This window comes from Oculina patagonica, chromosome 13, assembly GCF_052425735.1.
Source record: "Oculina patagonica isolate OP01 chromosome 13, crgOcupat, whole genome shotgun sequence".
NCBI lineage: Eukaryota > Metazoa > Cnidaria > Anthozoa > Scleractinia > Oculinidae > Oculina > Oculina patagonica.
This window is the reverse complement of record NC_135770.1, coordinates 36387121-36408684: the sequence shown is the minus strand read 5'-3', so window position 1 is coordinate 36408684 and position 21564 is coordinate 36387121. Positions and strand designations below refer to the sequence as shown.

Genomic DNA, 21564 nt, shown 5'->3' with positions numbered 1-21564 from the left:
CTGGGACTCTGAAACCCTTACCCTATACAAGACCATGTTCTGCTGATTTTGCAACCCTATACTAGACTAGACACCGACAATCTCTACCCTATAATAGACTTGCTTTTTCCTATTAGTGTTTTTAATGAAAAACCATCTGTCAACAACTTTGCGGCGATGATTTTATTTACTTATAGGAAAGCCTCTTTCTCTTCTAATTTTATATTCCTATTCTGAACTTGATTCTTCATACCACTGATCAGTTTCCCGGCAAATGATACCCTAGTCCAGTCCCTGAACTCTCTCTTCCGCGCGCGTTTTATAGGGGCTGAACCCAGGCGCGCGAAGAGAGAGTCCAGGATAACTTGCATGCGCTGCGCCAGTTTTTCCCCCAAAATTGGGGGAAAACCCATATTTGGCAGCCCTTTTGAAAACGCGCGCGCACAGATGGCGAGTTCAACCATGGATAGTAAAAGGACCTTTTACTATCCATTGTTCAACTACGCGACCGTGTACTAAAGCAGGATCACCGGAATAACTTTAAAAAGCCTAGCTTTGCAGTCAGTGTCTGCTAAAAGCTAACGACCAAAACAAAAATCGCTATCCGTCAACTATTTCTGGTATTTTGTAGCTGTTTATTGAATTGGTTTTGGATGCAATTGAGCACAGTTTTTTTTTTCTTGCATTTATTCGCGCGCTCGGTTGCGTAGTTGAATTCGTCATTTGAGCGAGCCAGTTTTAGCCTAGCGCGCGCGCTCCAAGCAAGTGACGCCACACTCCCCGCTTCTGATTGGTTCGTTCTGAGCATGCGCATGCAAGTTATCCTGGACTCTCTCTTCGCGCGCCTGGGTTCAACCCCTATAAAGGGCGCGTGGAAGAGAGAGTTCAGGGACTGGACTAATGATACCCCTATTCTAGACGAAAACTCTCTGATTTCTATACCCTATCCCAGCTCCAATTTTGTTGAAAACCACACCCTTCACAGCGGCACATATATGGGAGTGAGCTCCGAGCTCACTGTTCAAGCCTGGGAATACGGGAAAGGAAAAGAGCGCCTTTCGACGATTTATAAAGGGATTGCTAGTACCTTATTATAATAAATTAACGTTTGTGTGAATTAGCGTAATAAAAGTAATGGGACTATAATTAACGTGAGTGTAATAACAGAGCAAAACAGAAGAGAGGCAAATCATTCGAATGTAAAGAATTATATATGAATGTTGGAATTTAAAATTAAAAAGAACTTTGGAAAACTAGCGTTAACGTAAATTTTAGTTTACAATTCCTGTAAGATAGTCTATTTTTTTCAAAATTACTGAGCCCTATACTTGAAATTAAGTCAGTTCTGGAATGATTTTAACTTTCTAGAGACACTTCAATCGGTCCCACATGATGCACCAAAACAGGGCCGATGTGAATTTGCTAGCCAGTGCTACTCTTTGAAATTAAAAAAGGTTTATAGCAGATCTATTATCGCAGACTGTAACTTAGTTGTTATTTACTCGAGTCAATAAAAGTTTCTTGTTGTAGCGTGCTTATGTCCTCGTGAACTTCACTGTTGTTTTCGCTTTGTCTAACACAGCAAAAGAGTTGCATTCCTTCAAGAAATCCTTGAAGCCTACTGTTCAGTCTACCCAACACTTCTTTATCCTGTATCACAAAAGTAAGCTGTTTTATTTGTTCCAACAAATCCCGGCATTTTTGTCCTTCGCCTTCCTCAGAGAGAACTGCGTTTGTGTTAACGAAAAGATCTGCATTTGTTGTGTCAATGGAAACGTTCTCAATAGGTAACTCAGTTAAGGAGACATGAAGAGTTTCAATGGAAGAAGACGGCTGATCTGAAGCCATGCTTAATTCCAGCTCATGTCTGACTTGGTTGACATCTTTTAATCCTTCTGCTACTAATTCGTGGATAACGTTGGTTCTGTTGGTTTCCCTTTTATCAACAGTTGGACACATCCGGCCCACCTGAAGAAAAAGTAGGTGCATATGAAATCATTTTCAACATAAAGATCTTCTCTGAGCCTGTAATTTTGAAGCTTGACTGTACTTCAGTGGTCTGTGGAACAAACACACATCTAATCCTAGCCGTTTGAAGGACGTTTTGTCACATTTGAGCCTAGTCATAATTTTTAAATACCTTATTATAGGAAATTCACAAAATTCGCGTTAATTTAAGTCGCGTTATTTTTTGAGTGTTCATTTCCGTGACATTATTTAAGTGGAGCGTTAATTTCAACGACCTTAATTTCATTCCATATACCGGATACTGTCCGAACATGTAAAGAGACTATGAAACAATATCCTTCTCTCCTCTGCCTAAAGATATGTCATCTGCAATATTTCCAGTTTATTCTTGCATTGAGAAGAGCGGTACAGCAGCCAAAGTATCATGAGAGATTACACTAAGTAGTTTCAAACTTCAAAAAGACAGTATGGCATTGAGTATAGCCAAACTGAATTCTTTCTCCACTTAAAGAATCTTTAAACATTACCTCGCCCACTAAGTGATTCTGATGATCTGAATTAGAAGGAAATTCAATGTATATTCTTCTTTCTGGATTAGCAGTTCCTTTTTTCAGTGCAGCTCTTAGCCTTGCTGATGATAATCTTCTCCTGGACATGGTGTTTTTGTCAATCTGTTACAATGAAATTTTGTAAATGGCTATGTTGTAGTTCAATTTTACCTTTGGTACAATTGGTATTTTTCTTTGTATTGATGTATAGATAACAACTATTCACCAAAGTGGAGGTGGCTAGTGGTGGATATTTACCAAGCCATGAGGTAAATATCCACCACTAGCCACCAACACTGAGGTGAATAGTAGTTTTAGTATACACTCAAACAGTGAAATAATTTAGCCCATAAAGATGACATATAATTTGACTAGTTATTTAAGTTAACGAGTACATATTTCGCACGCAAGTTGCTTGGAGGTGAATAGCAAAGCATATTTGGAGTTTGAGTAGCCAATCAGCACGGGGCAAAAATCGCTTTCCACTGTTTGAGTATATACTTATAATTTATATTATAATGATAATTAAACAAAGGGAAATACCCAATTATACTAAGGGTAAAACAGTACTATAACAGCTACATAAAGTTAAGTAGGTAAGGGGGATTACATAGTTTGCTAGTGGATTGACGCTGACTGTTTTGATGTTATTTTTCAAGACGTTTCGGCGATTGCTTAAGCTTTCATCAGTTAAATAATCAAAGCTGTTACACACGATTTAAAAAGGCAACACGATAGCATGTGTGAAAGACCATGTTATCATATCAGAGGCTTTCAAGTCCTTGTTATGCGCACGAGTCTCACACCATGTTCCTTTCTTTCAAACTTTACATGTTATTTTTAAAGCACAAGGCGGGACATAAGCTTACAGCCAAGTACTGCAGTGTATATTAAGAGATAGGAAAAAGGGGGGGGGGGCACTCTTTATGTCACAGTGAAAGAAGGAATTTTGGGTTGTTAAACTGTAAATATGTTTAAGTTTTAGTCCTCACCTTGAAATCTGGAAACATTAAAATTTCTCTGAGCTTTATCCGTGCTGTGCAGTTTAACTTTGGTATTCGTTGGATGGCTTTAGGGCATTTCTTGGAAGTGACATTGCCAGTCTGTTAAAAGAATTCAAATCTTAGCAGTATGTATAACTTCATACCCCCGGTTATATTTATTGACAGTGGCCTGATGTTTCTGTGTTCAACCGTACTGTTGATGGACATGCACACCGTTGCTGTTTATGTTGTGTGTTTCTGCAACACCTTTGACCTAACATTCTGCTATTACTGTTTTTTACTGTCACGCCAGTAATGCTACTGTCATGCGCTGCTAAAAAATAAATCCAAAACTATTGAGTAAAAAAAAATTAAGAATATTACAGGTTGTAAAAATTACTAGTAGATAGACAACGTGTCCAAGTCTCAGGACTGTACAGTATTTCTTACTTGAGTTATCTGCCAAAGTGTTTTACACAAATTTAGGGAGCACAGTATGGAAATGCCATGTTGGAGTCCATGTGAAGGCAGCTCCATCATGGCCACTGGAAAATTATCAATGAAAACATCTGGCATTTACTTCTGCTATAAAAACTGCGGCCAACTCATGAACACGTAAACATTCACATAAACACTTCTCATAAAACCTCAACTATTTAGATTGTTAAAAATAAAAAGGTTGAACCATTTCCTTTATGCATACATGACAGCCTTCAGGTGGTCTTTTTGATGTCGTGTGGTGCAAAACTCAGAAATTCAAAATTTTATATCTTAAAGACGGTGGATGCTATCCAGCTCAAAACCTTCAATAACTTATATATTTTGGACATCTAATAGACAGTGAAGGATAAAAAGTAAGGGGTCTCACAATTCTGGATTTTAGAATTTTGATGACATCATGTGAAAATCGACCGAATAAAGAGCAGTTGAAAGGAATCGTATACAAAGTGACTTGCAGGACATGCTCATTTGCATACGTTGGGGAAAGCAAAAGAAACTGGAAATTGCGAGGGGCCACATCATGCGAATCGACCACGCATCATCCAGCTACGCCGATTTGCGGTGTGCAGCAGCAGACTGTTTCTGGATCTTTCATCTCCCCAACACTAAAACGAAAGAGCGCCCTTCCCAAGGGTTTACGCATCGCTAGTTGCTTCCCAGGGGGGCAACGAACAATAATGTCGATGCAACTTATTGGAATTCTGCGAACCTTCCAAAAATCCATCATTCTCTGAAAAAGACCGCAGAAGGCGATCGAAAATTTAGAGTGTCGTTTTATATTTTTTAGATCTGTTTCAAACATTTTTATATTTTAAGCTATGACCACAGATCGCTCCGGCAGTTTTATTTACCGGTAATATGTTCCTTACCTCTGCTGCCTGTTGTCTTTTTTGTTTAGCTGCTGCCTTCCTATCCATGCCATGCTGGCAATCATAAATCTTACAACCCAAATATATGAATGGCACCCCAGTAAAACTGATTTTAGGCCGTTTAACATGTGGTTGATCCTCCCAGCATATCCTGTGTGACCTTTTGGTGTAATCTACAAAAAGCAACATTTATTAATTATATTGTTTATTAGCACAAAAATATCATGTTAGCGTTACCGTTATTGATCAGCGCTTTTGAGGCTAACTGGGATATATTTCCAGGCTATCCAGAGCCATATTCAGGCTATAAACTGGAGTTCAAGAAAAGACTGCAGTTTACCACACAAAGTAGGCGGCGCGGTGTATGACATAAAAATGCAGACTGCAGACAAAATGATGTATCGTGCTTATATTGAGAGCTAACCGTAAACAGGCTAACTTGAGTTCTATTCAGGCTAACCGGAACGCTAGCACTATTCAGGCTGATCGGAGTGAAAAGTCTCCAAGTCTACAGTCTGCAGGACAGTAGGTCTAATTGCAGAGCGCTTAGATTTGAGCGATGAACCAATCTCACCAATGGCTCCAAAACCTTTATCTGTTCTATAACTTGTGAACTTTGACGTTGTCTTTGTTTCAAATTCTCTTATAAAAATATAAGCATCTTCCACGGAAAAGGCATATCCAAAATTTTCTCCTAAAGTTTCTATAACTGGTCTTTGCGCCGCCATATTGTTGTCTTCCCATCATTCCTGTCGAACCCATGCCCTTCTAGAACCCAGGTCGCACGGTTCCAAGGAAAAAATTAAGATGGCGTTCGTTGAAACGTTGGGAGAAAATTTTGGATATGTGTCTTCTTTGGAAGAAGCAAACAAACTAATCGAGGATTTGGAAACGAAATCAACAGCAAAGTTCGCATGTTGTAGGGCAACAAAACGCTTTGGATCTTTCAGTGAGTACGATTCATAAATCATATTTTAGCCTGCGATGCACAAAAGAGCGCGCAGACGTCGGCGTCTTTTCTTTCCTTGGTTTCACTCGGAGAGGGCTGGGCGCAGGCTAAAATTATAACTTATTGTTCGCCTAGATTACACTGAAGGATCGCACAGAATATTTTGGGAAGACAACCAACATGTGCGTGGAGCAAGAATAAGTTTTACTGGAGTACCTTTCATAATTTTGGGTTCAAAGGTTTATGACTGCCAGCATGGGGTGGATAGGAACACAGCACTTAAAAAACGTAAGAGAGCAGAGGTAAGCTGCAAAGTTACAACAAAGGCTCATATTAAATAAGATGTTATTGGACTAGCTTAAAAATGTTTTACCACAATGTGCTTTGGGAAATATTCAGGGGTGATCTAGGGGGAGGGTGCAGGGGTGTGCACCCCTCCTGAGAAAAATCCTGATTCCACCCACCCCCCCCCCTTTTTTTTCCCCCCCCCCCCGCTTTATTCTACCCTGATATTTATTGTGAGTTTATGAGATTGCGTGACAATTATTAGTGCTATGTGAGATTATAAGATTGCGTGACAATTATTAGTGCTATGTGGGATTATAAGACCGCGTGACAATTATTAGTGCTGAGTGAGATTATAAGATTGCGTGAAAATTATTAGTGCTGTGTGAGATTATAGAATCGCGTGACAATTATTTGTGCTGTGTATGATTATAAGATTGCATGACAATTATTAGTGCTGTCACCTGTGTGAGATGATAAGACCGCGTGACAATTATTAGTAAAACATTCTCACTGAATACAATTGCCCTGACACGGGAAGCTAAGTTATGGGAGGATACCCGCGACTGCCATGGCAATTGGCGTGTAGAATGTAGGATACAGCAGTGATCGACCGCCACCAGGGGAGGTGGGAGGGGCGAAACTTTTACCGTCACTTCACCGAACTCCGTTGAACTGGCCACGAGGCGACTGAAACTGTGATATTTGAAGCGAAGGACGCAATGCATCATGCTACTAGTGCGCAGGTGCAACGCGCCGGAATTTAACGAACTTAAGCCATTCCCGCGTGACGGGCTAATTATGTATGCAGTGAGAATAGTAAAACATTCTCACTGAATACAATTGCCCTGACACGGGAAGCTAAGTTATGGGAGGATACCCGCTCCTGCCCCAGACACTCTGCTGTCAATTCCGGAAAGAAGGGCGAGAAGAGCGAAAAACCAACAGAAAACACTTTCACAAAAATCTTCCACTTTTATTCCTTCCATTACTCAGAAACCCCAAACCCTCAAGTCACATGTTCATTTAGGGCAACGTTAACAGCAGCCTCCAAATTACCGGGATGTGACACCGGCGTTACTAATCCAGAAGCCGCCCAAGGGGGCACTCCTTCTAAAATGGTAAGGAGTGTGTATAACTTAGCATCTGAGATCTGCATATACCTCTTCGCGATTTCCTTACTTCCCAGAGATCTGCATATACCTCTTCGCGGTTTCTCTACTTCCCCAGCCCAAGTATTGAGTAACGACTCCCTGAGAACAACCTAAGAACCTTAGAGAGTTGGAAAATACCCGAAAACCATGCGAAGTTTCCCCTGCAAGGAGTTTGGAATCTAAAAGGAGTTTTCTCAGCCGACTGTTAACCGCAGAACTCGTGAAGGGCTTACCAATTACTGATCCGTTGCGATATGTTCTGTGGCTCTAAAAGTATCCTTGGTGCAGTGGTATCTTAAGGCATTGCAATACTGTTATGTAATACTGAATCCAGCCAAAGGGGCAAACATCAGGATGAGTAAATATAATAGGGTGAAATATTCGCGAATATCAAAAAAGAAGAGTAAAATGGTCTTCCCGTTCTTAAACTTAAATACGTTACAAGATTGGAGGCGACCGAGGTCGGAGGTCCTACCCCAGGTGGAAAAATCCAGTACAAAAAATGTCGCATCTCCAACGGGGACATACTTACCTGCGCGCGAAAGGGGTACCTGACTAACATATTGACAACTGAGGAAAGCTATAGTTGCTGAAATATATAACTTTTAAAAAACAAATCAAAACAAAAAACGAAGGGAACGCTTGAGCAGGTGTACTAGCAAAACGCGCTTGCCTTTGTTTGAAAGATTTAAAATACTCTTCGACAAGAGGATGGGCGACTGGATTAGAATCATTAAGACGCCCCAGATTATCGAAGACGGCTCTCAAACGACCCATAAGAGAATTATCTTACCCAGCTATAAGTGTTTCGGACTGGTATAAGGAGCTTTAAAACATGAGGACGCATTTACTCAAGTTCTCCCGGACTTATCCTAGAAATTAGATATTTAACAATGTTATCAAAAGCACATAAAGTCTCCAAAAACTGGGAAAGCTGCTGCTCCAGCGCAGATTTCTGCCTTTGATAAGGGCTTGGACGCATGACAGATTAAAGTATCTTCGATCGCTCCTGGATCGCAGCTTCATTCACGCGAACAGCTGCCGTAGCGGCACTCTAAAGTCCGGTTTACATTCCACATATCTGGCAACATTTGGCATCAAAATCGTTAGAATTAAGGCAAGATGAACAGCATCGGGCTGACTTCCATGGAAACATAACGCAAAAGATGAGACCAGGTGAGCTTAACAAACGCAACGGATGGCCTCATAGATATCACTGAAGCGACTGTAGTAACGCCCAACAGAAGCGCCTAAGGCCTCAAGTGCGGGATAATGATAGCAAACGCACCGTAAAATTCCTGCTCAGGCATGCATTTAAAAGAGGCGCTGTTAAAACAAATGGCGGGAATGCACACACAAGTTGTGCTCCGACGGCAGAGACTTTGCAAAAACGTTGATGCCGCTAAAAACTGCACAAGGTGTAAAGTGGGACAAGCAGTGGCCTGCCCTGTTGGGTTGACAATTAATTGTTATTCAAAGACACGATTTCGAAGAAGCGAGGCCCAAAAAGACGCTCGACTTGCAGCCAAGCACTTTTGACAACTTACAATCTGTGTTCGATAAGTATCTGGAAGGAAAATCATCCTGGTTTACCTGAAGGAAACATAATGTTTATCAAGGCTTATAGCGAATTCTTTGCAGCAATCAACAATGTCTTTGAAAATGTTGTTAGCTTCAAATCGAAGCTGTCAGTGTGTTCATTAACTTTACTTGATCTAATAAGGTGTCTAAACGAAATTAAAGAGTGAATGCAAAAAAGCCCGAGCTTCTAAGATATTGATGTCTTGCGAGACTTCTATCCAAATATCTCTCGACACCAAACTGCGACCGTCCTTTAGCACACCCCTCTGTAACAGACCTGGTGACACCTGATTTTCCACCAGGTTTTCAACACAAAATCGACCAGGGCAGTCAAAAACCCACCAGGTTGATTAATTTTTTTTCACCTCGAAGGTCGATGATTTATTAAATCTAACCATGTATGTATATACATGCAAAACTCTGTGACCCAATATGCAATAAACTTAGCGGGGCAATAGTGCACAACTTTCCGCAACGATGTCGCCTAACTAACGGCTGTAGATGACACCGTCGTTTTTTCGCATTGTACGTAAACAACTGAAGTAACGTACGTTTTGTATCCTGCTCTTACACGAAGAAAAGTGGCAAAGGAGAAACAGAATCGAATAATTTAAAAAGGCATCGGACTTAAATTCTTGCCTTCGCATTATACGGCAAACGGGCCGATTTTGCGATCCCCGAGCGTTCTTTGTTTCGCACAGTGCATTACCGCCACTAGATCAGGAATGGGTCAAATTTAGCAAATCATTGTCACAATGAGCCAATGAGTCACCCTACTATTGACACTGTCAGTTCGCACTTGGACTTGTAGCAGTCGCCGGGGTTATATTCCTGAAATTCTCTGAAATTCTCGCAAACGGCACGCAATGCATGCAGAAGCGATGACGAACAGAAGTTTTCGCCGACCGCCTTCTAATATAAGGCGATGGACTGACATCATCGCCTTAAAATGATTAAACTTCCTTTAGATTCATGTTAATTTTCCAGTTCTTAGCAGGCCAGTAGGCAGGATTTAAAACGACGGTTCTTCAGAGCGCCAACGATCTGAAAGATGCAATCGTGTGAATGTCGAAGGTGTAAGCTACTGGGGGTCCAGGGGAATGCCTCCCCGGGAAATTTGAAAGATTAGACAGCCCCAGATCACATTTCGTGCATTTTGAAGGGAGTTTCATATGCAACCAGGCAGTTTAAAGTAAACGTAAAAAATCCCGATTATTTCTAGAACTTCTCAGTTAAATTCAAAGTTCCTTATTTTTAGAAGGAGAACGCACTTCACCAGGCAACCAACCTTGCGCTTGACGGATTACACCCGCCAAAACAAAATTTACGACCTAAAGTTAACCAAAGGTTAATGTAATTCAGCCAGATATTCGATACTGTTTCAAAGAAATTGGGAGAACTTTTCGTGGGATCATTTTCTCGACTCCCTGCTAGCCCTGCTAACCTGAATACAAGTTTAATTACTTTTCCAGAAGGTAACTGACATAAAGATTTATTATCAAAAGAGACAGGCACCAAGAGACAGATCCAGACTGGTTGTCTAGCACGCGTGCGCCTAAATTTAAACTGTGTCGTCCGTTTGCAGAATGTTCATAATGCCGGCCCTTATTGGTTGATCCATTTTTGGAAGGTCAATGCGTAAAGAATCAAAATAAGAAAACCGTCTGCTTATATCTTTAACAAGTCGAATGAAGTGTCCCTTTTTCGCATTTAGCCGCCGAGCAATGAAAAAATACGTGTTAAATGTTAAATGACCAGGATGACTGCTGTCCTCCAGCTAGGCAATATTAGTTTCATGCAGGTGAAAGCTACACAAAGTGCTATTTACACTGTACATACAATTTAAGCCAACTTAATTAAAATTTACCGTGACACGCCACTTGAGTGATCTTGAATGTACTGAACAACTTGCGTATTTTTTACATCACAATGTGCCGGCAGGCTGCAAAGTTAAACAGGATATTTACATCAAACGCCGCTCAAACTGCTCAAGGCTGCTTAATCGATGGAAAAAAGCCACTTACTACTCACCAAGAATTATATCGGTCAAGCTGATTATCCTCTGCGTACTTACTTATTCTATAAAACGCTGTAGATAGCATGGTCGAAAATACTTCCACACATTCGCTTTGGGCCGCACGCGCTGTTCAAATCGCTCTGAATCATACACAAGTTCATATTACATACAGAAAAGGAAACAGATCTGTTTTGTCTCAGTCAGTGATTAGACTTGGCTACAAGTCGAGCTCACAGAGCGCGAGGAGAGTACACACAGAGAGCGCGAGAGCTCATTTATTAAATTGTCTTTTTGCCGGGCGTCGTTTTCTTCCGTCAAGCCAGCAGAAAGATTTTGGTTGATTTTTCCTGACCAGGTAAACTAAATTCTTCACCGGGGAGAAATAAAATTGACCAGGGATTTTTCAGATAATCACCAGGGACCAGGGAGGTTAAATTTTCACCAGGGAGAGCAAAATAACCCACCAGGTCGGGTTTCACCAGGTCTGTTTTAGCAAAGCTCCTAACCCAGGCCCTTCGAGGCATCTCAATAAAGCGGTATGGACTGCAAGGAGTTCTGTCTCCCATGGAATGTAATCCTTCCAGTTGTCAAGAAAAGGCCAATACTCTATTTCCGTGCAATGACCAGCTTCTATTTTGACGGAAGGCAAAGTAGACTCCGAAATTTACATCCCGGGAGGAAAAGGTAAAAAAGAGAACCTTCGCTGAAAAGCGTTGAGGCCCACGAAAGGGAACAAACGAATATCTTCCCTTAACGCTGAGAACTTGATTATCTTTTCCTCGGGGACGAGGAATGCTTGACGCGCAGAGTCGCGTATGAATCCTAGAAACCGCACCCATGTTGAAAAAGCCACATGCGATTTATCAATACCATTGAAATGGCAGCCTTAATGAGCAAAAACTGAAAAAGGAGAACTGAAAAACTGTCAAACGTGCCGATCATAAATGTGAAACTAGAACCCCGAGCGAGCGGGATGTGAGAAGGACGCCGCGAATAATAATTAGAGGTAAAACAAGTACAAGTCATAACAAGCCGAATTTAGAAAGCTTAAAAATTTACAATAGCAATGAATGGAGAAATTTAAATATTCTTATGCGTATAATGTGACCTCACAAAGATAAGATGGTAAGCCTGAGGTTCGGGTATTGGAACGCACTGGGCGGCTTAATAGGTTACCAGAAATTACCTAAAAGATACAGGCACAACACGTGAACTTTTATTCGTAGTGACAACACGCAAACCTATTCCCTTATTCCCTATCACATTCAAAATAAACCTACAATAATTTCCTGGCGAAAAAGCCTAACAGTTCCGCGAGTAACAAAATTTGACACATTTAAAGATTCGTCTCTGGATGATACGTCTGTTATCCTTTCATCCTCATTTTCGGTATCATTTCAATTTCAGGTACACGTTTCAGCCATTTCTTCAACCAACAGATGTTTCTTGTGAACGCAGTGCGACGGCCATTTTAATCCTTTGCAGTACTGACTTCAAGATTTTTTCTTTTTCCGGTACAGCTCGCTGAATGCATGCATTTTTTCACCTACGCGGGGACCGTTAAGGTGCTTCCTCGGGGCCGGAACCCTGCGGGGGCGACTAAACGCTGGGATGCCACACTATGTACCGGGCCCCAAACAGCCATAACCCCGCGGTCACCCGTAGCATAACGGAATCGGAGACGAACTTGGAGAACTTGGAATAATTGGATTTGTACACCTGTCCTTGAAATTCCCTTTGAATAGCTTGAAGGAGCGGACGACGCGAACTCCGACTTAGATTACTTTAAGATGCCAACTTCAGCACAAGGTAATTTCTCAAGAAAGTCCTGCCAAACAGTCAGGTTATTACATTGCCATCCCTCAAGGGACTCAAGTCGCACAAGCGCAAATGAGCCAGATTACCTAAACCTGGGCAAGACGCTACTAGCTCCGGAGTAGGCAAGGGGCCAACAAAGGGAGGGGCTCCCTGTGGAATGTAGCGGAGAGGAACGTTTCCTTTTGAGATGTGCTACTGTGTCGCACTTAGTCTTGCGGCGAACAAAGGAGAATTTACCTAAAACTTCATGAAAACCGAAACAAATTCCCGAAAGAAGTAAAAGGGAACCCAACCCTTTGTTGACCCCAGGCTCCGAACTAGGTCCGAAATTGAGACACTGAGAAGGTCCCCCCGAGGTCAACAGGGCCAAGGCAAAGGTCCCACCCCAAGGCAAAAGCAGACAAGTTAAAACAAATATTAAATGATATGTATTTAAGACGAAAAGCACAATTCTGTAAATAACTGAGTTGCATGCCGTAGCGAAGAAATCATTACCGATAGAAGCCCACATATTTGGCTGAAAAAGAACAGCAATGAAAACTACGCTGCGGGTCTCCTGGCCGCTAGCTCTTCTGGAACCACAAGTATAGAAAACTCACTCAACCGCTGGCCTTCCGGACGGTACAAGCATAATGAACTCACTTAATTGTGCCATAGCTCTCCGGGCAGCCTGCTCTCCAGGCCATGCAAGCATAGCGAACTGAGTCAGAAATTCACAGCCCTCCAGGCTGTTGGCCCTTCAGGCCATACAAACATAGCGAGCTTAAAATCTATTTCACAGCTCTCGAGGCTGCTGGCTCTCCGGGCCGTACACAAAAGACATTACACACCTCTCCGGGCCATACTCAGAAAACAGTTCACAGCTCTCCAGGCTGCTGGCTCTCAAGGCCATACTCAAAAAACATTTCACAGCTCTCCAGGCTGTTGGCTCTTCAGGCCATACTCAAAACATTTTACAGCTCTCCAGGCCGTACTCAAAAAACATTTTACAGCTCTCCAGGCCACACTCAAAAAACATTACACAGCCCTCCAGGTCATACTCAAAACACTTTACAGCTCTCCAGGCTGCTGGCTCTCCAGGCCATACTCAAAACATTTTACAGCTCTCCAGGCTGCTGGCTCTCCGGGCCAAACAAACGTATAAAACTTAAAACATTAAAACATTATACAAAGGCTCAAGACCGCTAATTTTGAGGGAAAATTAGCCGTTCCTCGGGTCCCACCTGCTCGCCACGGGATAGCAACATAGACTACATGGAAACATGGACATTTAAACCGCAACAGAAGGGCAAACACAAAATACGACACAAATAAACCCAAACAAAGAAAATTCAAAAACAAAAATATGCAAATAAGCGATCCCAAATGAAAGAACGTGCCCCATGGGGGTAAAAGCTGACAAGCAGCAAACTAATAACACAATATGACCAATAATTGGTAGAAAAAACAAAAGGCAATCGCGCTGCATGCACCAAGAATAAAATAACGATTAAAATGAAAAACCAAACCACGAAAGGTGAAGCGGGCCAAAAGCTAAATTTCCCGGACACAAAACTGCATGAAATCCCTATCCCGAAAGTGGCGAGCAGTAAACACCATTTGAAAGATAAGCCAGACATGAAAGCACGTGGGAACGGAATAAGCAAGGGAAACGACAAAAACGTGGCCAACCCGCGACGCCGAAACCTAACAAGACGGAAAATGAAGAACACAACTGAAAAAGTACCTCTTGTTCGACCACGGGGGCCAGAGCAACTACAGCGGGGCCGCCGGCAAAGCTGGTTCAGCGTCGGCCAAGATGGGCTGGTGGCGGTCATATGCAAAGAAACTTTGAAACGTCACTTCACCGAACTCCGTTGAACTGGCCACGAGGCGACTGAAACTGTGATATTTGAAGCGAAGGACGCAATGCATCATGCTACTAGTGCGCAGGTGCAACGCGCCGGAATTTAACGAACTTAAGCCATTCCCGCGTGACGGGCTAATTATGTATGCAGTGAGAATAGTGCTGTGTGAGATTATAAGATCGTGTGACAATTATTAGTGCTGTGTGAGATTATAAGATCGCGTGACAATTATTAGTGCTATGTGGGATTATAAGATCGCGTGATAATTGTTTGTGCTGTGTATGATTATAAGATTGCATGACAATTATTAGTGCTGTGTGAGATGATAAGACCGCGTGACAATTATTAGTGCTGTGTGAGATTATAAGATTGCGTGACAATTATTAGTGCTGTGTGAGATTATAAGATCGCGTGACAATTATTAGTGCTGTGTGAGATTATAAGACCGCGTGACAATTATTAGTGCTGTGTGAGATTATAAGATTGCGTGACAATTATTAGTGCTGTGTGAGATTATAAGATCGCGTGACAATTATTAGTGCTGTGTGAGATTATAAGATTGCGTGACAATTATTAGTGCTGTGTGAGATTATAAGATCGCGTGACAATTATTAGTGCTGTGTATGATTATAAGATCGTGTGACGATTATTAGTGCTGTGTGAGATTATAAGATCACATGACAATTATTAGTACAGAAATTGTATAAGCCAGATGCAGAGAAATTGTGGAGTACAGTGTAAGCATTCACGACATCACCTACTTTGACCCTAAGGTGGGGCATTTGAACACCATTTGTGGCCAGGGGGATGGGAATTTGACCAACAAGGGTTTGCCTGGGGGGGGGGGGGAGGGAGGATGTTGAAGTTTCTGTGTTTGTATTACAGTTTGGTAATGTTGGTTCTGCAAACATTGCACCTGCATGGATTGTGTGCCAATAGTGCTAAGTAATATTAAACTGCTAAAATATCTCATTTTTGTCGATCAAAGACTAAGGTCCCTGCTGCAAAGAGACGTAGAGTTGTCCAGACGCGGAAAGTAAATTGCACAGCACAGATAAAGTTGAGAGAAGTATTAGCATTTCCAGCATTTAAGGTGATGTTTACCTGTGTTGTTTTTCTCAGTACTAGAAAATGTATCAAACAATAAAAAAATAAAAACAAAAACAATGCCCATCCCTTGCTTTAATAAACCCATTTAACTGCGGGAAAGGTTCTCAAAGTTTTAAAACAGGGAGCTTCCACAGAGGTGACCGAGCATTTTGAAATGTGCAGGGGGGGGGGGCTAATATGTCATACACCAAGCACCATCCACTCCCCTCCCATGGGGGAGGAGGTGCATACCCCTACTCAAAATGTCTTTTGCGTCGGTGTAGTTGACAATTTTAACAGCATCCAGTATGTCTGTAATCATTTTGTGACAATACATAGCTAGGCAGTTCGGACATCCTGCTTATGGTCCTTTTTGGGCTGTTTTTTAGTTGTTGGAGAGCAGAAATTGTATGCTCTGAAGACACCCATACCACAGGCAGTGTCAAATACAGCAGGAGTTTGATTGTTAAAAGTCCTACACCATACTATTTCACCAAGCATGATCCTGATGAATGAAACGATGTTAATATGAAAAGATCACAAGACTGAATATCTTGATAAAGCAATTTTATGTTGCCCAAATTCCCTCAATGTTACTGGTTTAGATGTTGATTGGTGTTATATGACGCTTGCATACAGAGCGATATGCTCTGGGTGATAACTTCAATGTATTGGCTGCTTAAAAACTTAATCACAGCCCTGCCTTTCATATACTGGTGAGAGCCAAAGGGGTACCACTTTTCTGACAAAAATGGTAATGCAATTTTTGTCAGAAAAGTGGTACTTCCTCTCACTAGGGCTGCAACGATACATTTTCTCACAATACGATATGTACCTCGATACAAGTGCCACGATACGATACACGATACGATACATACTAGTTATGCAACGCTTTCGAGTGGTATACTATGGAATATCCCACGAGTCACTTGTATTTTCTCGGTATACACACGAGCCTTTAGGCGAGTGTGTATACGAAGAAAATACAAGTGACAAGTGGGATATTCCATAGTATAACACGAGAAAGTGTTGTGTAACTATTTTATACCATGCCATAGAAAATACGCTTACTAAATTTCGTCGAGAATACAATCGCAGCGCACGATGGGAAGGTTGGGTTGAATACCGTTGAATATACAACGGCTTTCCTGTATTCTGATTGGCTGTATTTTCTATGGCATGGTATAAAACATTACATACAACTGACAAGTGCCATAATTTTACTAAATTCTGTTGGTAACTCAGTTTTTCCACTTTCTCAGCAGCGAAAACTTATTTGCAAAGTGAAGTTCTTATAAACCGCATGTTTTTTCTTGTTGGGCACACAGGGCTGTGCCAGTCGACAGCTACTTGTGGCATCTTTAAAGAATAAGTGATCGGAAGTGAAGCAGAATGGAACTTCCTTGTCCCCCAGTTTGATAAATCGCTATTGAAAGCTTTGACTTGGGAAAAAGTCATAATTAAAATTAGTCATTTCTGAATGCTGATGAAGAATAATTTATTGTTTCACGATACTGCGATATTTTGTTCAAATACCGATATTCGTATCTTGACAAAAAATATCGTGATTCACCGGTGCACCGGTGTATCGTTGCAGCCCTACCTCACACTTACCTACAGATGGGAAACTGCATCTTCTTTCTAAGATTTTTACGTTAAATAACCACTTAAACTGGAATAAGCTCCAACCTGAGGGTCACTAGAAAATGAATGCCGACTTTCCCATTTTTTTACATATTACCGGTAAATTTCATTGTTTTTTTTTATTAGATTAACGCAGACAGCAAATGTAGAAGGGAGACAGCCTCGAAGAATATAAGAGAAGCATTGAAAACAGGAACTTCTAATCCAGAAAGAAGAATATACATTGAATTTCCTACTCATTCGGATCATCAGAATCACTTGCTGGGCGAGGTACAAACAAACAAACAAACAAACAAAACAAGAGTATAGTTGATGCCGAATCCCAAACAGTTTTTAAGCGAGTCCGAAATAGGGAGTGACGACTGATAAAAACATTCGAACACATGCTTATTGTTGTCTTGACGTGATTCCGTTGTCACTAAGCTAAGTGATGAAGTTTTGATTTCCTGGCAATAAAGTGACGTTTCTACCACGCCTTATGACGAAAAGAGCTACGTCACAGGGATTTTGCAGTTTTTGGTGTAAACTGTTTTTTGAAATACGAAAAACCTGTTTGAACATATTAAGGGAGATTTAGTTTAATTTGGCGATAGAAATCAAGCTACGGCTATATACAGCTAATTCGAGAAAGGCTGTCGGAAAAAGCACAAAAGTGCACGAGACAGAAGAGGTAGTATGGGTAGAAGTAGAGAGCTACTGCACGTGCTGAACACTAATAATGCACCTATCAATGTCAAGCCCCAGGGTGGAGGGGGTGGGGGGGGGCAGACCCAGTGGATTTTGACATTTTTTGGAAGCCAGAGTCGAATTCCCCACCCCTTGGCACCTTGTGAATGTCAAATTTCACATATCTCCTCTTAAATTTCTAACCCAGCAGACCATTTTAGATGTCAAAATCTCTACCCTGGGAGAGCTTCACGATGTCAAATTCCCGTGGGTTGCCCGCCCCCCTCCCCTCCCACCCTGGGGCTAAACATTGTTAGGTGCATATGGCGACATGACAAAGGCAATTTCACGTTTTTCTTTTTCTTCGGGCATGTGGAAACAAGGTAATTTTAGTCACACTGAATTTTAGAAGAATTTTCAAAATTCAAAGACATGCGACAGTAAAAGTAAAGCTACAGAAAAAAGGCCTCCTGAGAGGAAAAACAAATTCTTCACGTGCAAAAATACAAACTCGTACATTTCATTCCTGAGGTGAATACCCAGACCGCCTTTCGGTCCTGTCGCGTACATTTTTGTGTTTTGTTTTTCCGACAACCTTTCTCGAATTAGCTGTATACATTGTTTTTTGAAGGCGCGCGGAGCCATTCGCAGCCGAAGACGCTCGTTAACAGTTTTTAAAAATGCTCTAATATAGCAATTGCTTATAAAAAAAGGACCATTATTTTTAGTTACCGTTTTCAGCGACACAAATATAAATTTTTGCTGTTCAAGAATCTTGCAAAATCCGTGACAAAACCCAGCTTAATAGAGCTTCGACTGTATTATGACATAGCCCCTTTAATATACCGTGGTTTTCTCTTGACAGGAGAGTGGAACGTGCCAGCCTGTGGATAAGAGGATAATAAACAGAATCCACGAGTTGGTAGCAGGAGGTTTAACCAACGTCAACCAAGTCAGACAACAGCTGGAATTCTTTGTTAAAAATGTATTATTCAGGGACAAGGAACTACCGCAAACCACAAACAGGCGATTTTATCCCACTACTAAAGATATCCGTACACACATATTTCGAGCTAAAGTGAAGAACCGTGAGTCAAGTCAGGAAGGCAGCGCGCCGGCAGATCAGCCGTCTTCGTCCAGTGACACAATCCATGTCTCATTGGTTGAGTTACCCATTGAGAACGTTTGCGATGACACAGATGTAACCCTTACTGATGACACAAATGCAGACCTTTCCGATGACACAAATGTAGTTCTTCCTGATGAAGTCAGAGGACAAAAATGCCTGGATTTATTGGAGCAAATAAAACAGCTTACCGTTGCAATACAGGATGAAGAAGTGTTGGGAAGACTGAACAGTAGGCTTCAAGAAGTTCTTGAAGAAATGCAGCTATTTTGCTGTGCTGGACAAAGTAGTGATCATAATTACGTACGAGTACTTCATGAGAACAATAGCACGCTACAAAGAGAAAATTTACACTGACTTAAGTAAATGACTGTCTACAGCAGCATGCCCTGACTGCACCTCCTGTAAGTTGCTGACTGGTCTGCAATGGGGGTACAGTACTGGTAAAACCGTTTCGTTTTGCATTTCAGACTCGGGAGTGGGATTTTGATTTGTGTAGGCGGCGCAGCTTCTGACTTCTGTATCGCGAGCGGCGAAGTTGCAAGGAGAATGGGGATTTTTGTCAGCAAAATAACAAATTTAAATGCATTTGTGGAGATGACTTTAAAAAACACAAAGAGTTAACGTGTTAACTTGATACTCTGGTGAGCGGAAAATATGCTACGAGTAGTCTTTGCTTTCCCTCAAAGATTGTCACAGACTGCATCCGGACTGCAGGACAGTAACTTTGCATTTTGTACTTGTTGTGTCTTTTGTTGACAAATAAACCCGATCAGTTGAACACGAAAAACTGACGTTGAATGGCATTTCTTCAGTTGTAAGAATCTAGTTTAAGAGGGTGAAACCCTAGCCTGCGTTGCAGACGAACTAAACGCCGATAACGCAGGCTAGTGAACCCTCGTCCTGCGAATTCCGACCATTAATATCATAATCAACTTAACAAAGAGCGCGAGAGAACTCAAAAAGATTAAAAAAAAAAACACTCGCCGTCAGCCCGAGTTTTTCTGTACCACTTAACCGTGCTTTCTTTGCTTTCTTGTGCATAGTTTTGTGCTTTATGAAGGTCAAGTCAAGTTAGACACGGAAGTTGGCTACTATTGTATAGGTTCCTCTCTCCTCCGCAGAGCTGGAGTCCAAATCGCCTAGAAGCGTCTGCGGTAGAGAGAGAGAGAGCGAGGGTTCGTAAACGAGCATGCTACTGCAAGCAATATAATTTTACCTAAACATTTCTTTTAGTTGTGATTATTTCTTGGGAAACGAGCTACTTCATGAGAGAATTAACCTGCGAATAAAGCCGCCTCATCGATCCTGGCCGGTTTGCCCATAGTTAGTACTAACTATGGTTTGCCGTTTTACGAAACGCCAAACTGCCCAGGGTATTCCATGTAAATCCCACGCCGAAGATACACCGAGGTTCTTGCAAACCGGCCGTGAGCAATGAAAGGCGCCTGTATATTATTGGCTTGGTGTACGACGAGCCCCCCATGTTTCAAAACGCTCTGCCGCCTCTCTAAATGAATAAAAAGTTTTCCAAGAAGGAACACGTGAGCTTTGACAGGTGTTATTTGCAAACCCTATATAATAATTAGGACGAAAATCAATGATCAATAAACCTCAGACAGAAAAGATGGATCGTAATCTAACAATCACAAAAGTTGCAATTATAAATTAGTGTAATAAGGTAGTACTTATCAGTGGTTTCTGAAAGGGAAAAAGCAAAGAAAAGTAGCGTACGACAAGTACCAACAAAACAAAACGATAGTACAGTCAACTCTAGTTATAGCAGACACGCTCGGGCCGCAGAATTTGGCCGTCTGGGAAGACGATTTTTCAAAGACGACTTGGTCGTCTGGATGGACAAGTTGTCGAAAAGCCGTCTTAAATTCACACAAGACGAACAAATCGTCAGACGACTTGTCCGTCTTCTAGTGTAAAAACGGCCATTGTCTCGCGCATGTAAAAAAATACGCTTTAGTGGAAATCCACCATAATAGCGAGAGTCCGTAATAGTGGGGTGTAAAAAAAAATTAGTGACGTTAACATTATAGATAATACCAACAGTGGTGAAGTTGCTAATTGCAGTCGCCGGGAATGGAGGATGAGGGCTTGACCTTTCCTAAAGAGTCTGGAGGGAAAAGGCCAAGCTGAAGTGAAAAAGCAAGTCTTTCCCGAAGTCTTTTGCAATGTGGTTTGACAGACAGCGAACAACAGACTGCAATTTTACGTAATTATGTTACAATGCGTTATGTGAGAAGTTCATGGTGTTCGCTTTATCGAGAGTTAAAACAATAAAAAATAGCAGTGTTATGTCGGTACCACGAAAGTATCCGTATTAATGAACAGGAGAAATTTCCAGTCAAACCTCTATAGCTTTCGCCGGGGATCTGGATTTTGTCCGAAATAGCCAGCATCGTCCCCGGTGAGTTTGGATGTAACGTCAAACGCCAAGCTTGTCGGTGGCAATGCGCGCATTGGCCTGGGGACGAGGCAGAAAACTACCCATTGCATCATGCACTGCTAGTCAAGTAGCTTCAAAATGG

The 21564-nt window shown here is 41.7% G+C and overlaps 2 protein-coding genes across 5 annotated transcripts; one reads left to right on the top strand and one right to left on the bottom strand.

Moving 5' to 3' along the window:
* Nucleotides 1-13: 13 nt before the first annotated feature.
* On the bottom strand, nt 14-5608 carry LOC144635835 (calcium-responsive transcription factor-like). Of its 4 annotated transcripts, none has more exons than XR_013567426.1 (6): nt 5423-5608; nt 4849-5021; nt 3488-3598; nt 2470-2618; nt 906-1915; nt 14-278 (listed from the first exon to the last, which is right to left on the bottom strand). XR_013567426.1 is itself a non-coding variant. In XM_078494952.1 (5 exons), exons 1-5 carry the CDS (start codon nt 5574-5576, stop codon nt 1474-1476), a joined length of 1056 nt encoding a protein of 351 aa, XP_078351078.1. In that variant the 5' UTR covers nt 5577-5608; the 3' UTR covers nt 888-1473. The 4 variants fall into 4 exon arrangements, 1 of the variants encoding a protein (XP_078351078.1); XR_013567424.1 differs by having other exon boundaries at nt 16-278; nt 906-1947; nt 2475-2618; XR_013567425.1 differs by having other exon boundaries at nt 160-273; nt 900-1947; nt 2475-2618.
* LOC144635832 (uncharacterized) lies at nt 5601-21483 on the top strand. Its single transcript, XM_078494950.1, has 5 exons — nt 5601-5797; nt 5933-6099; nt 15488-15592; nt 17359-17502; nt 18764-21483. The coding sequence occupies exons 1-5, from the start codon at nt 5656-5658 to the stop codon at nt 19379-19381; spliced, it is 1176 nt and encodes a 391-aa protein (XP_078351076.1). The 5' UTR covers nt 5601-5655; the 3' UTR covers nt 19382-21483.
* Nucleotides 21484-21564: the final 81 nt, after the last annotated feature.

Bases quoted from the DNA above. Each gene is read 5' to 3' on its own strand.
- LOC144635832 (XM_078494950.1), top strand. From the start codon at position 5,656: ATGGCGTTCGTTGAAACGTTGGGAGAAAATTTTGGATATGTGTCTTCT. The intron at 6,100-15,487 runs GTAAGCTGCAAA...TGTCGATCAAAG, and splicing joins AAAAACGTAAGAGAGCAGAG to ACTAAGGTCCCTGCTGCAAA. The intron at 17,503-18,763 runs GTACAAACAAAC...TTCTCTTGACAG, and splicing joins AGAATCACTTGCTGGGCGAG to GAGAGTGGAACGTGCCAGCC.
- LOC144635835 (XM_078494952.1), bottom strand. From the start codon at position 5,576: ATGGCGGCGCAAAGACCAGTTATAGAAACTTTAGGAGAAAATTTTGGA. The intron at 3,599-4,848 runs GTAAGGAACATA...TTCTTTTAACAG, and splicing joins AAAGACAACAGGCAGCAGAG to ACTGGCAATGTCACTTCCAA. The intron at 2,619-3,487 runs GTGAGGACTAAA...TCATTGTAACAG, and splicing joins TAATGTTTCCAGATTTCAAG to ATTGACAAAAACACCATGTC.